Consider the following 19,774-nt stretch of genomic DNA (forward strand, 5'->3'; position numbering starts at 1 on the left):
AAATTTCCCAAAACACAATTCCTTCAAGCACCGCGACTTCCGCCGCCCGATTAGCCTCCGGCGAACACCAATATGCCGAAATAACTCATGGCTAATATTCCTAATGGCGGTGCGACCGTGCGGGTCCGAAATTAAAGGGTGGGTCACCGGAATTTGCCCGGAATTTGGGAGTTTCTCTGTTGGCCTCAAAATCCGAAGTTACTATTCATGTTCAAAAATGCCCGAAAATACACCAAAAATTCGAGAAAAACAAGGCAGAGGCACTAAACATGCTTTGATACCAAATGTAAAACATAAAAATTCATCATGCGGAAGCCAGATCAATTAAAAACAAACCTCCAGCCATTATTCGTATTCACGTTCGTCGAATGTCCTGAAAAATCAAGAAAATAATAGGCACGCTCTACTAACCAAATTTCCTCACGTACTGATGGTGTATTCTAAATATGAGGATTTTGTGTTAGATCTTGTGATCACCCGTCAGAAATAAACGTACGTTCCTTTTTATATCCCGTCTCCCATAAAAAACGGTCACCAAATGGGCGGTTGTCACGAAAAGGTACGAAGCATGGAAAAACTTCATGTCAAATAGTCGTAACCTTTTAAGAGAAAATTTGGGTCTAAAATGTGGGATCACAAAAAATAAATAACAAATAGGCGTTAAAGCACAATACAAATATGTACGACTTTTGATTTTAGACAAATTCTCTCGTTTCTTTCGCAATCTGTGTAGAATTAGCTGCGAGTATCGAATCAGCAGCTTACCCTCTTTGTGGAATGTATGAACCTCTTTCGATAACAATCCATAACGCATAGTCTGTGGATTGAATAAACATTTTCATCATGCATTTCCAATAAGTATAATTAGCTCCTTCAAACTTAGGAGGTTGAATAATAGAATGTGCTCCGCAAAAATAAGCTCCCGTAAAGTTAGCCATAAAAGATTTTTTTGCTTTTGACCAACTTGCTCCGATGCCAATTGAAGAGGCTATCACAACAATTGAAATGAGGGTGAATAGATTGTTTTAAGAAACCTTACTCTTTTTCACAAAATGTTTGCAAATACACTTGTGTAGAAACTTATGCAGATGCGGAAGATTCTAACCAACAGTTAGTAAAAGATTTGTGCGACAAATTCCGGCTGACAAGGTCAATCTAAACTTCGAGGAATTACGAGACCTTCATTAGACATAAGGTCCCAAACAAAAGACCAAAAATTACACAATCTTGATGATTAATTCTTTCTCCGGATTACATCTATCAGCCTAACATCACAATCAAATTGAAAACAAAGAGCTGATTAAAGATGATGATTATCCTAAGACATCTGACATGTTCAACTTATCAACTCGTTGCGTTGTGAAAGAAGCATCGCAACTTTTACTAACTTTCTTTCTCAGCATAGAGTGTACGATATGGTTTCTTCATTCCTTCCGTTAGCTGAACGACATGGGAGCTAAGAAAACAAAATTTTGCCAATCTCATAAACTAATACAATACCTAGTATCCATCTTTAACACCAGAATAAAAATCTCATTTAAAGCATATCTTTGTAAGTACGATGCATCGAGTTCCTCGACTCATCGTGCAAATACATTTCAAATCACTTATCAAAAGAAAATTACAATATTCTGAATGAAGATTACAATGGAAACTTATTAGAATGATCCAAAATTGCGAATCTCCAATACTAGTATACATATGAGCTCAAAGCAAACGGCGTCATGATTAAAGCCCAGAACAAGGAGGCATGTGTTGGGGAGGCGGAAGCATCTTCTGATCCTTGTTTGGCCCCTCTCCGACGATGAGGACGGTGTCCATTCCCCAGCTTGCATGGCGTTCTAAGTGACAGTGCATGAACCACACTCCTACAAGCATACATGAAAGAATAATCTGTCAATTATGCATTCACATACATGACTAAAGTCATGCACAGCTAATGGCAAAATGGATAAGAACAATATTTTTCTATGCGTTTCTGCCGATGAGTCATAGTACCTGGATTATTGGCTTTGAATCTGATCGCTGTCCACCCGTTTTTGGGGAGTCCAACAGTGTTAATATAGGGCGGATCCACTGTATTATACTGCGACACATAGGAGTCGCTGAAATTTCCATCGCCCATTCCAACGACATAAAAGCTATAGCCGTGCAAATGCATGGGGTGATTCTCCGCTGCTCCGAAGTTGGTCCCTTGGAATCTTATTTCGACCTCCTCGTTATACTTAATCATCAACACTTTGGTGCTCACAAAGGCAGCTTCCCCTAGGGCCGAAACGTTTCCGGTGTAGTCGAACACAAAAGGTGGTTTATCCGGAAAAGTTTTGTTGTACACTCCATTTATATTGCTGCACACACCACGCAAACATAACGTTATAGACACATTTGGATGTTGAATTACGCCTTCGTTCCAAGAAAATGAAGGTTTCAACCAATTAAATTGGTTCGGTTTGGAAAACATTTCAACTAGAATAAACTATATTGGTTTAAAAAATATTCAATCCAAACAAATAGGATCAAAGTTGGTAGGTCTAGCGATTTACTTACTTGTAGTATGCTTGCAGAATGCTAATCGACGGAGTCGAAAAACTTATGTTGTTCAAGCTTGCTGAATGCATAGAGCCCTGTGGACCAAGACATGTTTTATTAGTAGGACATGGCTGTTGATTCACGGACACTGTGATCGTAATGTTCCTAGTGATTTTGGTCGGAACCGTGGACAGATGTTCTTTGCTGTTCAAACTCCTCAACTGGATAGTGAAATTTCCAGCGTCGCTCTTGTTGGTAAAACCTGGAAGCTCAGGTAACGCAGGAGTCTCTGAGTGGTTATAACTACCGCTGTATTGGAATATCCCCCTCGTGACATTTTCATTGGACGGGGCATTGGTGTCCACAAACGGACTAAATAGCATGTAGTAGCGACCGGGTCTTTGGTTCGCAGTGACCAAAACGTCCATTGTTTGACCAGGAGTTATCATGAGGTAATTAGTCTTAAGTGGCTTCAAATAAGCTCCATCCATTCCGACTACGGTGAGATTGTGCTTGGCTATGCCAAAGAACATCTCTTCGTTCATCCCAGAGTGGATTATTCGAAAGAGATACGTTTTTCCTTGCATGACTGTTATATTGTACATCAAACCTGCAAAAGAAAAGGAAAACACCTTATTAACAAACAGGAAAAAAAAAACTTTTCTTTTTTAAAAATAGTATGTATCACGCTCATATATACACACTAGAATTAGTACCATTAGAGCATGGATAAGTGTCTCCAGGTTGACCATTGATGGTATAGGCCACAGACAAGTCTGGATCGCCTCCAGTAGCAAGAGCCTCATCAATTATGGCCTTCGTATCTCTCGCATACCATTCAGCTACATGCCAAATTATAGTTTTGTTAAGAAAAACAAACAAAATGTTATTTGGGCGTAGGTGAAAAACTTATTTATTTCATTTAAGTTGGTTGAAATTAGATTACCAATCACAATTGTGTGTTGTTCATCAAACTTGTAAGGGTAGTTGGTGTCGCCAACGGGCAAAATGATTATAGGGCCATGTACAGTTGCACGTGTCCAATCACTATGAGCATGCCACCATAGCGTGCCTTCTTCTTCGGTGAGAATGACTTTCTGAAGGAAGCTTGAGTTTGTAGGGATTGGGCATTGTGTGATGTTCTCCGGGCCATCAGACCAAGGATACCTTATTTGTCTCACTCCATGCCTGCATGTGTGGACAATATTAGGAAGGAGAGAGAGGAGGGGGGCTTAAGGGTGGAGGAAGGGTGGTTTTATTTTTACCAATGAATAGTGACTCCGTAAGGTCCTATGTTGGTAACATTGACGTAGATGGTATCACCCTTGTGAGCACGGATCTCCGGCCCCGGAAACAAACCATTCACGGTCAATACAGTCCGATTCGTCTCACACAACATGTCAATGGGTGTCTCCTTCACCTACCACAGATAAAAATCATCCTATGAAACTTGGGCTGTCATACATCTAACACAATCTCTCTTATTAAATTGATGCAAGAATCGTTTCGCCGCATCCTTATTTACCAGTAACATTATTTAATTCAAAGGACCTAGCTGAAGTTTCTTCTGGAGTGAAAGACTCCAAATGGGGTTGAAAACCATATCCAAAAAGAATAAGTTAATAAATCATACAACTGTAGAAATTTGCGGGATACTACTAAACTGTCAAGAAATTGAAAATAAGTTGATTCTTACATGGAATATTCTAATATGATAACATTTACGAATTATGAGATTATGGTCAAATGTAACGCTCCTAAAGGAGTCTAAAACTCGTAACGAATGCGCCAATAGTCACTAAATGTTCTATATGGCCTGAAATTGACATGCCTAAAGTGCTCAAGAACGGATGTTCCTACTTACCACGAAATCATAGTAGAGGACTTTGCCTTGAGCTATGCAAAAGAGCAGGGTCAAGGTGAACGCATACCCTAGAAATGTCCCCATCCTCTCTCTCTCTCTCTCTCTCGGAGAACTTGTACCAATCACTTGATATGTTCTCTTTCTACTTGTGACCTTCCCCTTCCATGGAAAGGGGCAATTTATAGGAAATTTCTTTCAGTGTTTAGCAGTCGCTGTCTCAGTAACGTGAGCCGCCGTAGTGCCCACAGAAACGTGCCCTTTGACCTCACAACAGATGAAACTTCAAAGAAGAAAAGATGATCATTTGTCTTTCGAAGGCGCGTGCTCATTTTTCCGTGTTTCCACGAAGGAGAAGATTGGTTAAAGAGCACCGCCAAGGGAAGAGCTGATAAATTTCTCTCGACTTACTTAGTCATACCGGCAAGAAAGGGAGAGAATTTAAAAAAAATATTTCTCTACGCGCTTATCAACTGCTTCACGATTCATCACCGATTCCTGTTTTGTTATCTTCTCGAAACCAGTAGGCGTCAACGTTTTCGTGGAGGATTGCTCGTAAAAGAAGAAAATGATGCAAATTGCAAAACATAGGAATGTAAAAGCGAGTTTGTTTTATTTTTCCAATTTGAAAAAAAAATCATCTTCAATTTTCTCCTCACTTTATACTTCACGGTCTCTTTTACCTTTTCCCCAATTTACATTATGGCACCCTTAGATTTTCTATGCTTTTTTAGGCTCCAACATGCATGTTTTCTTTTTCCGGCATTTCATGGTGCAAATCGTTTTCTTGAAAAGAAGAAGAATGTGCCAAATTTGGGTGCGGTTCATGTTATTTGCCCAATGTCCAATAACGACTTATGGTGATGGCTGCTTCTCCCAAATTTTCTCTGGAGGTGCTGCATACTTTTGGGTTTTCCGTAGATTTGATTGATAAGCACGCTGTTTCAATCATGAGGTGACCAGGGCATTGGTGGGTTTGTCTAAGATTCGTTTGGCAAGTTGCGCAAGCCCTACTCCCACCTTTGTTGAATTACTTTGACTGGATTACAGCCAGGATCTACGTAATTGGACCAAAGACATCTGGTCAGCTCTCTTTAGCGCAATTAATGGACCCCCCGACAAGCCGTGGACGTTTTAAAGCAAGGGAAAATTCACTCAAAGCATTTTTCAACACGACTTGCCTAAATAGTTGACCTTACTGTTATTGACGAAGTGATCGAATAATAGAATAAATAAATTAATAAGACATTAAATTTACAAGGTTAGATTTGATGTGATTCACTTCATGGGAGAGCGGCACAACATTCCACTCTAAATCAAGTATAAAAAAAAATTATAATCACAATCGAGTAACTTTCAATGTTTTCCGGCTATTGATTATACTTAATAATGCACACCATATTTAGCCATCACAATTTGTCATAAAATAATCTCCTAATCTCATAAAAGAGTTACACAAAATCTTAAGAAAAATTACTCAATCAATCCTAAACATGTTATATGATTGTCAATTTAATTTTAAAAATTTTAATTTTATCAATATAGTCCTCAATTTATGATCAAAATTCCTATATAATTTTTTTGGTCAATTGTCACAGAATTGCTAACATGATGATTTCATAATTGCCAACCTTTCTATGTAATATGATTGACAATCTAACACATACAACCCAATCTACAGCACATCATTTTCTTTAATTTTCTTTTTTTTACTTTTTCTCAATTTATCCTTATTTTTCCTTTTTCATGTTACTGTTCATCCTCTTCTTTTCTTGGTTTCTTTTCTCAAAATGAAGGGAAATCTTCATGAGCAAAGCTGAAGGAGCAAGGACAAGGGTAATCTTCATGAGTGAGACTTGCAGCCTATGAGCTTCATGACAAAAGGTCAAGTTGCGAGAGTAACCCATTTTCACGAGACCCTTCACTTTGAAACTTGCTGTGTGGTATTTGCTCAATAGAATCATCAACTAATGCCTCAGGGAAAAGAGTTTGATCTCCTACTTTCTCTCTTCTTGTAATTTTCCCCATATGCAGAGAAAATATTATCTCCATGGTATGCCTAACATGCACTTTTGTACATATGAGAAAATGCTAGGCTACAAATTGTTTCCGAAATGTAAATCTTTGTTAAATGTTGTTCAATAATTATTTTAAAGAGTCCCAAAAAAAAGTAACACTAAAAGCTCAAGCCATGAACGGACAGACAACGACTATTCTGAAAATTGCTCATTAAAGCATGACTTAATTCGGGCGGCCGATTTGCCAATAAAGACGAAAGAAAACAAAAATTGTGTGATCATGCAATTAATGCTTCAATAAATGGACGTTGAGATGTCACCTCTGCAAATCTTAAGGGCATGTCTTGTTAGACAATTTACATTTTACTTTTTTGTTGATAATCTTGTGACACGAATATGGCGATCCAGCTGTCTAGTGCTTTTTATATATACTTTTCATGATTTTCTGAAATTTCAATAAAATTACACGTTTTGACATGAAAAATAATTTATTTTTCACTTTTAAAAAGCTGCAAACAAGTTTTTTTTTTTTCCTTCCTTGAGAAGAAGTTACATCCATAAATAGAAAAGTCAAGACCGGCCGTAAGAGCCTCTCCACCTCGGATGGAAACTTTTACACAGTCCTAATTGCACAACATCAATGATCAATCAAATGAATTATCAACTTGGTAGAACGGGGATGTCTTACGTTGCATCTAAAGATATCTCCCTCGTGAGAGATCTGCTTTTGGCGAGGAATGGACAAACATTGGAAGAATGAAAAAGAAATGTATATGTTCGAGGCATATAGACACTTTCCTCAAATTGTTGCTAGACACCTATCTTATGGAAGTTTCCTACGGTTTCGATACCATTTCATTGGCAAGTAGTTTATTTATTAAGCAATCATTTTTCAATTGAGATGTTCCCTTGTGTTCACCGTCCATCACATGATAATAAGAATGCGAAAGCAAAAACAAAGTTAGTTTGTAAGAATGGAAACGAGCTTGCCTTATCATATTGATCAAGCTTTGTGCTAGTGGAATTTTCTTGCGTAATTGCCAATTAAATCATTAAAGTAGGTCATGTGGGGGACTATATAAGACAAGCGTAACATGGCCAACCTGTTAATCACTACAATCATGGACTAAATTAACTTGTTTTATGCAACGCAGCGACCCTGCTCTTTAGATTTATTACAATATTCCGTGGGCCGACTAGGTACATTTGACCATATTCTGTTTCATATGATAATTTTATTCGCTATAGTGACACGTTTTAGGGTAAACAATCTAGAACCTGACGACATGAATGAGATCATCCTCGTCAAGGGGAAACCAATGATTCAGTCCAAAGTTATATTTGCCCAAAATTAAAAAGATCCACTACAAGGATTCCGGGAATTAGGCTACTGAGGCGAAACATCGAAGAAGAAAAATCAAAATTCCTTTCTTAACTATGAATTAATTAAAAAGAATATGACTTTGACAAGAAACAGTTGCGTGCATGAACCGGATTTTAGACGGCTAGATCAAATGTGGAAACGGCAGCCTTATGGTTCAGGAAATGGACAAACTAGGCAGTGAACGGGCTTGAGTCACCACTAGGGTATTGTCTCCTAGCAGTCGGTGCTCAGGGATCAGGTAAATCAAGCTCATCTCTATCATTAATTATGTGGGCTCGACAATCAACAATTGGGATGATATCAGTCCACGTCATCTATAAAAATATGCATGGAACGACTTCTCGAGTATTATCACTAATGATGACGTGTAACATATTAATAAGAAAAGTGATCTTTTTAGGCAACTAGATAAGCTTTAAGCCTTTATTAGATCAATCCCTTCAAGGCGGTAGCAGAAAGCATTAGCACGATCCCAATAGGCAATTCAAAAGGCTGTGATATTTTCTATTAAATTAAAAAGAGAAAGCTTTTCCACCTGCAATAAATAACTAGGGAATCATGAAAAATCACCTTTTTCATGGACAAATAGTTTCGCTAGTCTCATGTTACAGATATGCATCAAAGAATCAGTAGAAAAGGTTAGTGCAGAAGGTCAAGTATTGTCGTTTTCGTCACATCGATTGATGATAATCCTAATTTTCTATAAGTTGCTCACTTTTGACCAGCTGATACACGGGCGAAACGTGCATGAATTAGCTTTGCTTAGAGATTGAGCAAAGAGGAGCCTAGCTCTAGCACGCTAGATGAAGGCTCATTCTAAGCCATTCTCAGTTTATTTCGACCAGATAGATGGAAACAAAAGTTATGCCAAATAATTAAGTAGGAAGGAGTAATTAATTGGTAAACAAATCTCCTTTTTCTACCTCAAAGGATCTCCTCGATTCTAGGTGCGAAATTATTTATTGGATCAATCATGGCAAAATGTTTATTAGCCTCTACTACTTTTTTTTTTTAGTTTTTGATTTTCTTTTCTTTTCTTCCTTTTCATCATGACTAGCAAGTGTCGTCACGATAAAAAAAAATAAAAAATAATTTTAAAAAAATCTAAAAATTTGCAAAAAATGATTGTTCATGTCAACGCTAGTCGTGCCATATTAAATGATTGATATCCACATCAGCAATTTCTAACCAAAATTGATTAGAGTGATTACACTGACAAATCGTCAATATGTTTAGGACTAAATTAATATAATTGAAAAGTTTATGACCAAATTTACCCTCGCAATAGATTTAAGATTTTTTCTTGGTAATTTTCCCATCTCATGTTTACTCACGTTTTCAGCATTGAAAATGTATAAACTTAGTAGAGGAGTAAGAAGAATGCTTGGTGTGCCAAAGAAGAAAGAAAGAAGAAATGTTGATGACGTAGAATAAATGGATTGGCATGGTGGAGTTCATCATGGTGCTTTTGGCTGTGTCCCACCGAATGGAAATAAGTGCGATCACTCCAAACGCATTAGAGGTTGACCCACTTGGGGCGATGTTGAAATAATTGGTTAAGCATCTTGAACGATGATGAATTAGATGATACTGCCAATCTATTGCTTTGGATGAAGATAGACATCCTAATAGTAGAAGAACTGAAATAGTTAGATTTTGTTTGGTGGGGAATATTTAGTTGGAACCGAGAACTCTCGTACAAGGAGGAGTGTTGGCATAACCAAACCATAAAAATATAGTTCAACAAACTGATATGCAATAAGATTAGTAGAAAATGAACTACACGGAGCTTAAAGGTAGGGAAAATTATTCAATCAATTCTAAACCTATTAAACGGATGCCAATTTAGTCATAAACTTTTATGTGAAATTCTAATGTAATCATTTTGGCCAATTTTGTTGAAAATCACTAATATGGTAGTATGCCACATCAGACAACCAACAATAAATAGATTGCCACTTCAGCGATTCATAGCGAAAATTGACTGATTAGACAATTCATCCCTTAATTGGGAATATTGAAAAATTTAGTATTGAATTGGCATATGTATGATAGGTTTAGGATTGATTGAACAAGTATTCGCATATGTTGTCTTGACTATTCCTCAACATTCTCGTCATCTAATGATAAGAAAGCCTACTTCACGTAAGTAAACCCATACAAGTAAAATGTTCCTCTGTCGTTGCACAAGATTAGAGTTCATAAAGAGTAGGAGTTCACAAGTAGAAGGAAGCTTGATTGCCCTATTCCAGTGCAGACTCTATGTAAGAGTCACGTGATATAACAAGTAAAGAAGCCCCAGTGCACAACCTGGTACTCGCAATAATGACTTTGTCTACGTGGGCAATGGTCAAGTGGCATTGATCGTGCATATGGATTATGTGTGTGCACGCTTCAACTAGGGATGTATTGGATACACTATACAAGATGAATTAAGTGAGATGAAGCCGCACAACAAATTGAACTGGTCGAAATCAAGACAAAAAAGCTTACTTGCCAGTCGATAGATATGTGTCAACTCGGGACCTCATATAAGTCAGAGTCGAAGGATATTGAGAACCACGATGTGTCATGATAAAAGCAAGAGTGGAAGAGTGAGAAGATCTTCAGACTTGATTGCATTTAATCATACTGGAAAACGAAGCAGTACATGTACATGCCTTCACAAAAATGGTACTAGAAAGTACTGTGTACTTCCCCTCACCTTCAAATTGGGTCCTCAAGATATTTAATTTAATTCATCTATCATAGTTAGCTTAATAGTCAACGGACCCCAAATTTAGGTTTGTCTTCTAGGTTAACTTAAAGCTGCTTGTTGTTTCAATTTTAGTTATTTCTTTTTCATATATATTCTATGTGAGAAACTATTTTCCCATGGCAATAATTTAGAGAGTGCACAAAACAATCAAATGGAAAGATTGTCAAGAAAGAATCCAAGTCTAAGCCAATCAACACATTTAGTCGGACCTACTTTCATTAGGAAACTTAAGCTAATAAGTTATGGGTCAATTAGGATTTAGTAATTACTCCACACTATTTCAATCCTTTGATGTGAAAGTCTTCTTGACATGATTCACATGTGCATTTCAACATTTAATTTCGTGCAGATTTGTTTTAAATGTGCTTTTCATTTTTCTTTTTGCGGATCTCAATAGTAAGTTAATTATCATTAGCTTATTCACAATGCAGGGAAGTTAAGCATTGTTTCTTGTTGTATGTGGGTGATCACACTCTGCATCATCTGATTAGGATGAGTATGAAGCAAACTAGGGTTCGAACGTGAAGATCTGTCCATCAAACTCAAATATGTAGAAACATTAATGGGCTTTCATCCATATCTACACACGAGAAGACCATACAAGCCCATGCTTATTATATAATTGTTTCACCTTTATCAGCAAGTACATTTATATCAACGCCCCCAGATCATTAGGTGGATCCCCATCAAATACAATCATGCTTATTATATTCTTCTGATCTTGAATTATTCGAAACTATCTCTTGCAATTAATGAGAAATATAGTTTATTTCAGATCTTTGCAATTTAAGATGGTTAACAAGATTTTCCACCCATCTTGTGTATATTGTTTAGAGAATTTTTATGGACCTTTGCCGTGACCTACTTTGTAAAAATAAATTATTGGAAGAACATTTTTCTTTAATTATATCTTTTGAAATAATTAGTCAATTAAAATATTTCAATCATGTCTAAATGTTTTTGTGGAAAATAAAAATCTTTTTCAATCATTTATTTTTGTGACTGAAAAATCATTATTTTTAGAGAAATAATTTTGAAATCATTTATTTGATGTAAAATAGACGTAATTTTTTGTTTAGCCTCATAACCACCGCTTTTGTGGCCTGTGGAGGATACAAATTATAAACAATTGCGATGCCAAAAATATGAAAGTTGAATTCTCACGAACCATATTCCTTGTTCAAACTTCGAACTGATTTATTAATTACGAGGACTTGTCCACTCTCACTTAAATATTACTCTGCAATATTCAATGAAACTCGTACCATTTTCCTGCCCCAGACTGTCCTTTTGCCATCAATTCGATATAATGTTACATCATGAGAATTGATAAATAATTGCTACTGAATTTTTATTAGTTTATACCACGTGCATTATTAAAAAAATATATCTAAAAATATCAGCTGTAGTACCACGCAACGTGGACACACCCAATTAATTGGGACCGCATCAATTTTTACAAAGAAACAAGAGGACTCCCTCGTAATGTATGCCGCTTCCGGAAATAATAAATTAGTTTCCTAACTTTATAAATGCAACGCACGTCATCAATCTAAAAAAAAGGGACCTTATTCTATTTAATTTGTCATCGTCCACGTATATATCCGTGACAGGTATTTAGTACAGTATAATCTGACTTAATTAATTGAGATATTCGCCTTTTACTAAAAAAGTCCACGTCATCTTACCCACGAAAAAAAAAATCTGTAGTAGTTCCATCCAACCATTTATTTAATCGTTGCTGACTAAACATCGCAATTTTGTTTTGGGCCATAAAACATAAACAATAAATTAGATATGGGTGTTTTAATAAACAGATATATGGGCATAAAAATTAGACAATGTTTGCTGACGTCAGTGGAATTAGAGCTAAACAGAGATCAAGGGAGAAATAAATCTAATTTGATTCAAAATCTCAATAAACATTACAGTTTACTAATTGTTAATAATAAGAAATATAATTATAAATTATATCTATGAGATTTTGTTGGACCATTACCAAAGTGATAAGTTTAAAAGGCCAACAATATTATGTTATTCCGCAAATTTCCTATAGATTCTAAGTTAAATCAACTTTCCAAAATTTGTTTCCGAATATAATTATCCAATTCCCATTTCTTTGTCAAAATCTCCTTTTTTATCTTATTTTATGCGCGCACAAACTAATTTGGTGGAACCAACCTCAAGTTCTGATTCTACACACAAAGTGAACTAGCAATAAAAATAACAACAACTAACGTATTTTTGGGAAAAAGAAATTGCAAGCAAGATTTATAAAGGTTCGGCATGAACGTGCATGCTCCTCTGTTCTGACCCTAATAGCCAGGCTGAATTCAAGTAGTACGCCAAGCGTATAAATGCCACCTTGTTACAAGTATAGAACTTGCTATCACAAAAAAAAAAAAAAAAAAAAAAAAACCTGTCCTTTTCGAGCAACCTCACTATAGATTAAGTAACTATTGGAGTCTTGAATAGTTGTTCTTACTACCCAGTACAAAAGATAGTAAATTCTCACTCTGAACCATAAACGACACTTTTAAGTGTTTACCAAGAGTCCATTGCACAATTTCTTATTCACCTAGACAACGGCCTTTTTATGTACAACTTCTCTCATGTCTTTGAAAAATGAGTTTCTCATTTTTACTAATCATAGGAGCAACAATTGAATGGAAATTACAAGCTTATAAAAGAGACAGACTAGAAAAACCTCTTTAAGGTACTCAAATTCTCTTGTTTTTTTGCTCTTGTCAACTATTTATCTTCTGGCCAATTCGGTCCTTTGTATAGAGCTCCAAATTTGAATGTTGTTGTTGAACCTTGTAGCAGTGATATTTGTCTCATCCACTTTGAAAATCTCAACAAAATTCCTTGGAAAACGCAACCCTGCTTTAATTTGGATTGTCAATCATGATCATACCATTTCACCAATCTCTTGAGTGAATTAGCTCATGAGTTTGGAAATGCCTTTTCACACATTCGAACTGTTTTGCAGAATCTAGTTTGGTTCTACACCCTTATACAATTTTTCCAAATATAACAAAATTGGACCCATAGGTTTGCAGAATCTAAACCTACCTTCTACATGGCATTTAAATAAACTCATAAACCATTATACAATTAATGAATTCCAACGTTAGTAATTTAATGTAAAAACTGATAAATTTAAAGCTTTAGTAAGTTATACAAATAAAATTTGATAAGTTAGTTCATAAATTGGTAATTTGAAAATGACATAGAAATTGGTGGTAATTTTCATAAATCTATGGATAAGTTAATGACGAGTTACCTAGAAAAAAAGAGAGTCAGCTATCATTTTTCAATCAACAGTTTGTTGACATTTATCAATACCGATTGAAATATACCAGCACCAAAAAAAAATCTTCTTTTTTTCGCAGGAACAACAAAAATCCATGTAGGAAATATGAGTACTTTTAATATCTCAGCAAATGCTCTACAAATCAGACTTCTCATAAACAAACCGCTCCTCAAGGAGGAAAAGATCTTATTTTCCATGGCAGAATAGTTTCATCTTCAAGAACATATAACAAAAAGAGAAAATTGCTAAAAAGGAAACAACCAGCGGAGGATTATTCTTAAAGTCAACCTAGAAGACGACCCCTAAATTTGAGGTATGTTGACCATTAAGCTAACCATGATCAGTGTACTAAAAGAAAAGATCTTGAGGACCCTTCTTGAAGGTGAGGAAAAAGTACAGTGTACTATCTAGTACGATGTTCCCAAAGGGATGTACATGTACTACTTTGTTTTTCTAATGTGATTAAATGCAATGAAGTGCAGATCTTCTTCAACTCCTCCTGCTTCTATCATGGCACATCATGCTTCTCAGTCACCTCGCACTCTCGTTTATATGAGGTCTCGGGTAGGCACATCTCCATCCACCATTTTGCATCTTATGGCACCAGAAGGTAAGCTCTTCGTCTTGTTTTCCACCGGTTCAATTTCTCGTGCTATCTTATCTCCACTTATCCATGTCGTGTGATTCAATTGATATGTCCTTAACTGATGCGCATCGCCCAAATAGACAAGCCGATAATGCATGTCTCGGAATGCGCACCATGGCTTCTCAACCACATAAGTCTCATATAGAGTCTGCAATGGATTGTGCCTTGGTTATAAATCAGATGCACCCGTACTCATAAATGTCTTATTGTTAAGATATTCATCTTCATCCAAATCGACACGCCAGCAGTATTATTCATTTCGGCATCATTCAAACGGGCTTGATCAATTAATTTATGATTCTCCATTCTTCATTTTCCCCAATTGGATCGACGTCTCGTGCATTTTGAGCAAGTATATTATTTATTCCATTTGCACTTACTTGATTTATAATTTCATATAAGATCACACTTCTTTTGTCAATCCATTATTTCATATCCTCAAACTTTCCTTTTGTCACTCTTCTTGGGCACACCCAAACCTTCATTTTGCTCTGCCCCCATGTATTAAGATCTTAATGCTGCAAACATGCAAAAACATAAGATCAGTAATTGCCCCATCCTTAGCAATCAGCAAGTGCCTTTTATTCCTTCTTCCTAGAGCCCCACGCAAGATATTTTTTTTTTCTTTTCCAAGTGCAATCCCTTTCGGCAGACAAGAAATCAATAATTCACCTCCTGGCTTTTCTGAATTAATAATCGTGCTACATATATACCACATGCGCACATAATAAAGTAGAGGCTGCTAAGCATTTGTCGTGATATCAGCACTTAGTGATTTGGAGGGAAGCAAAAGATGGTCCTTCACCCGCTGATAGCGATGAGATTCTTCTGGGTAGAAAAAAAGAGATTTTTCACAAATTATTTAATCCTTTTTTTTACTTAGTTATTTGTATAACTTTTGCTTTGATCTATACGGGTGGAATAAAGCTAGTTGATGCACGTTCCGAACGTGTTAGCAGTTCAAAGATGAGCAACTTCTAGACATTGGATAACCGTTTGATCTGATGATAAACACCAATGTTTAATGCTTATTTGAGTATTACGTCAGCATCATCATTAGTGATAATGCTAGAGAAGTCATTTCATGCACATTTTTACAAATCATGTAGACCAACATCATCTCAACCATCAATTGTGGAGCCTACATAATCAATGGTAGTGATGGAGTCGGTCTACATTGTCAATATAGAAATCATACAATATTTCACAATGTTAGAGTGTCAAGAGTGGGAATATTTGATCTCTACAGCTCAATTTGAGCAAAACCCTAGTTGTAACTAGAGAGCCGGCTCACCACCAAGTTCCTCCATTTCCTGAACCGGAAGGCTTTTGCTTCTACATTTGATCTGCCCTTCTAGGATTTAGTTCTTTCACGCACGGTTTCTTGTCAAAGTCATATTCTCTTTCACTAATTCACCAATACATTAAAAAAAAAATAATAATTAAACGATAATAAAAACTAGAACTGAAAATCATTGGTACCTCTTTCACCAGCATGATCTGATTTATTCCGGGGCCCGACCGCGTTGTCCAATACCCTAAGATGTGGTCGGGCCCGGAAAATTATAATAAGTTAAAGAACAAGGTCACTGCCATGCATGCGACAAGTTAATCTAGTCCACGATTATAATGATCAACAGGTTGGCCATGTGGCGCTTATCTTCTATTGCCCCCACATTACCTGCTTTAATGATTTAATTGGCGATTAGGCAACATAATTCTACCAAAACAAGATTGACTGATATGACAACGTAACCCCGATTTCAATCTTCTCCACTTTATTTTTGTCTTCGAATTCTTATCGTCATTTGATAGTGGTGTCGGTAAAGTAATTGAGGACGGTGACCCTCACAAAATGCGAGATTGCAACTAAGACAAAAATATAATTCCTCGCAAATGACATAGATACTCGTGGCATTTGCGTGAAAAATTCTATCTCAATCGAACCAATGGAGTGGGCTGCTATTTGAGTATTGGAAGTAAACTCCAGTCTAATAAAGATTTTTTTATAATTACATACACTGATAATAAGCTCCAGTATTTTCTTTTTCTTTTTTGCCATGATGATAAGTTCCACTGGTCTTACGCTACATTTCGAATTCTTTGTGGTAGTGCGTTGACAAATGAATAGCTACACCATCGTTTCCCATTTGTACACTCTAGAACATCGTATGTACCCGAGGAAAATATGAAGTTCTAATCATGGCACTTGAAGTTTGAAATGATGACTTGGGTGGCGCAGGGAACATGGCGATTGATTGGAAAAAAGATTGCTTAAGGAGTGGATTACAGGCCACTGAGATGGTGTCGAAGTACACTAGGAAACTTCCGTAGGGTAGGGATTTTCTCCGGTTGAGAAGGGACACCGTGGGAACAGCATCAGTTTAGGGAAAGTGTCTACACGTCTCAGACGAATTCATTCGGTTTCGTTCTTCCTGTGTTGTTTAGAAGTAGATCTCCAACGAGAGAGATAATTTAATATGTAAAGCAAGACGTTCCTGTCCTCCTAAATTGATAGTTATGTGTCAAAGTCAAGATTGGGAGAGAAAAAGAGAATATATGCAACATATGATGTCGGGCAATCGGGAGTGGAGAGGCCGTGATGACCGGTCTCTAAGAACCATCCTCTCAAGGGGAAAAAATATTTGTTTTCATTTTTGAAAGGCAAAAGAAACAACCCTTTGTTTTGCGTCAAATTTTGAAGTTCTATACATTGAATTTTGAATTTAGTGGTCCCTGTTGAAGCATCAATCATGCGAATCATACAATTTTCGTTTCCTTTCGTCTTTGATGTTAGGTCATGCAATTTTCAGAGTCAGTCGGTAACTGTCCCTTTATGGCCTTTCTTTCTCGGATTAATTTCCTTTAGGACTCTTCACAATTCGTTCATGGACCAAGATTCATACCGAAAATTCACATATCAGGAACAGTTTGTATCCGAGCATTTTAGTCGGAAATTACCACCCAATCGCCATAAAAACGTATTACTTTTTGCGACCGTTCAAAAAATTCATCGGGTACTACAAGTGGGCACCGATGTTCATGTCCTTGATCAACAATGCTCTCCATGTTTTTGGCATGTTTTGTTGAAAAATGTCTCGAGGGGGATCATCCCTTGCTGTAGAAGATCCACTGCCTGTCTTGGGGTCCACTTTCTTATTGTAAAGAAATTTGACCACGACTCTCATACCGGACATATTTTAAATGGGCTTTTCCTCAGTCTTTGATCTCGATCCAAATTCCCTTGCTTTTACGGCAAGAGTGAGATTTAAAAAAAAAAATGCGAAAAAAGAGAAAAAGCCACCAAAAATCCCAAATTTTACTCAATGTAACAAATTTATCTCGGACTTTTCTTTTTTATAACATAAAGAATTATAAATTTTGTCAACTGTGATATATTTACCCCAACTTCATTGTTGAAATGCATTTTCATCTTTAGTTTTTTTTCCTTTTTTATATTTTCCTTTCACCTTTTTTTCCTTTTTTCTTCTTCTCTCTTCCTTCAGCAAGCCAAACTCAAGCGAGGACCACCCTCGCTCCGTCGTCAAGCGAGGGTTGTCCTAGCTTGACCCAAGGGAGGGCCACCCTCGCTCGCCTAGGTGAGGGTGACTCTCGCCAACGTCAGTGAAGATGGCCATTTCCTAAGTCCAACTTCCCTCCACCAAGGTCGGCAAATGGAAGAGAGGAGAAGAAAATAAAGGAAAAGAAAAGCAAAAAGTAAAACATGAAAATGTCCTATAGTTTGGGGTAAATGTCATGCGGATATAAATTTGGAATTTTTTCTATTACAAAAAAAAAAAAAAAAAGCTTGAGGTAAATGCATCACAGTTGACAAAGTTTGGGGTTTTTAATATCACAAAAAAAAATGAGGTAAATTTATCACATTAAGTAAAGTTTGGGATTTTTGATGACTTTTTCCCATGAAAAAATTACTCGATGAATCTTAAACCTATTGCACGAGTGGCAATTCAGTCTAAAATCTTCATAATATTTGCGCAAAATTTCAATGTAGTCATTTTGATTAATTTTCATTAAAACTCGCTGACGTAGCAATCTAATCATCGCCAACCATTCTATATGACACATCATCACGTCAATGATCTCTGCTAAAAATTGTCTGAAAGAACTACTTTGAAATTTCACACAAATTTAAAATTAAATTAACAAAATTTAAAAATTTAAAATTGAAGTAGCATCTAAATAACAAGTTTATAACTTATTGGACATTTCACTTATATTTCGTACACGCTCTTTTTTTGCATAGTAACCAAGGTCGGTTGATCTTAGGTTATATCCTACTTTATAGACCTCACGGAAAGTAGCCACGAGTCCATGACTTTAAGCCATCATTTCATATTGGAAAAGTAACATACAAAATACCCAAATTGGGTTTTTCTTCCTATCTTTTGCATTTTGCATTATCTTCTTCTTTTGAAGAAATCGATTTTCTAATTTTCTTTCTGAGATTTTTATATACAGGAGGATGCTAATTTTTGTGCTTTATTGTTACTTCAATAATCTACACAATCTTTGTGGTAAAAAAAAAAAAAAAAAACATTGTGCTCTTTGAAAGATGGTCATACCAGAGGAGTTTCTTAAAAGGCGGTCACACATTTTGAGGAATGGTCTGACTTCTAAATTTTTTGTTTACACGTCAAAAGTAAACCTACTAAAAAGCTATAAAGTTTCCTTCTTTGATTGCCGGAGCTGACTAAATAGAGAAAAAATTAGCATGCATTAATTGTTTACGCCGCATTACGGGCGACGCCAATAAGATAATTCGCGTGAAATCCGATGATCATTCATTCAACTCAAGGCACAACTTGCCTCCTTTCGACTAGAGCACCTAGAACATTAGCTAAAATTCTGTAGTTATTCTCTTCTATTTCGCAATTGATAAACCATTATAAAGAAAAAAAAAACATTTTCCTCTTGTGCTTTCTTTCTAAATTCAGTTTTCACTGCCGAATATCTCTCGACTTCCAGTGAATTTGTTTACCATGAATTTCGGGGGTAACGTGGGACCAGTGGACTTGGTGTCCACCAGGAAAAAGAAAGAATATATGGCTGAGATCGGGTAACTTTTCTGACGAGCAATCCTTCAAGAAAACGTTAATGCCTATGGGAACACGGAGAAAATGAGCACGCGTTTTTGTGGACAATACGACGAAATTCGTTTTCATGTGGGGCAGACAGGTAGCGTCTAGAGTCTGTACAGAGATCACCGAAACATTGAAAGAATTCTCCTATAAGTAGCCCCCT

The 19,774-nt window shown here is 36.4% G+C and overlaps 1 protein-coding gene and 1 long non-coding RNA gene across 2 annotated transcripts; one reads left to right on the forward strand and one right to left on the reverse strand.

Moving 5' to 3' along the window:
- Nucleotides 1-1,512: 1,512 nt before the first annotated feature.
- On the reverse strand, nucleotides 1,513-4,526 carry LOC104447691 (laccase-14-like). Its single transcript, XM_018873591.2, has 7 exons — nucleotides 4,394-4,526; nucleotides 3,795-3,949; nucleotides 3,476-3,717; nucleotides 3,246-3,371; nucleotides 2,548-3,139; nucleotides 1,999-2,348; nucleotides 1,513-1,868 (listed from the first exon to the last, which is right to left on the reverse strand). The coding sequence occupies exons 1-7, from the start codon at nucleotides 4,475-4,477 to the stop codon at nucleotides 1,729-1,731; spliced, it is 1,689 nt and encodes a 562-aa protein (XP_018729136.2). The 5' UTR covers nucleotides 4,478-4,526; the 3' UTR covers nucleotides 1,513-1,728.
- A 9,816-nt stretch (nucleotides 4,527-14,342) lies between these two features.
- LOC104429459 lies at nucleotides 14,343-17,330 on the forward strand. Its single transcript, XR_722342.3, has 2 exons — nucleotides 14,343-14,476; nucleotides 16,755-17,330. It is a non-coding gene; the product is annotated as an uncharacterized LOC104429459 (long non-coding RNA).
- Nucleotides 17,331-19,774: the final 2,444 nt, after the last annotated feature.

Source organism: Eucalyptus grandis, chromosome 5 (genome assembly GCF_016545825.1).
Source record: "Eucalyptus grandis isolate ANBG69807.140 chromosome 5, ASM1654582v1, whole genome shotgun sequence".
Classification (NCBI taxonomy): domain Eukaryota; kingdom Viridiplantae; phylum Streptophyta; class Magnoliopsida; order Myrtales; family Myrtaceae; genus Eucalyptus; species Eucalyptus grandis.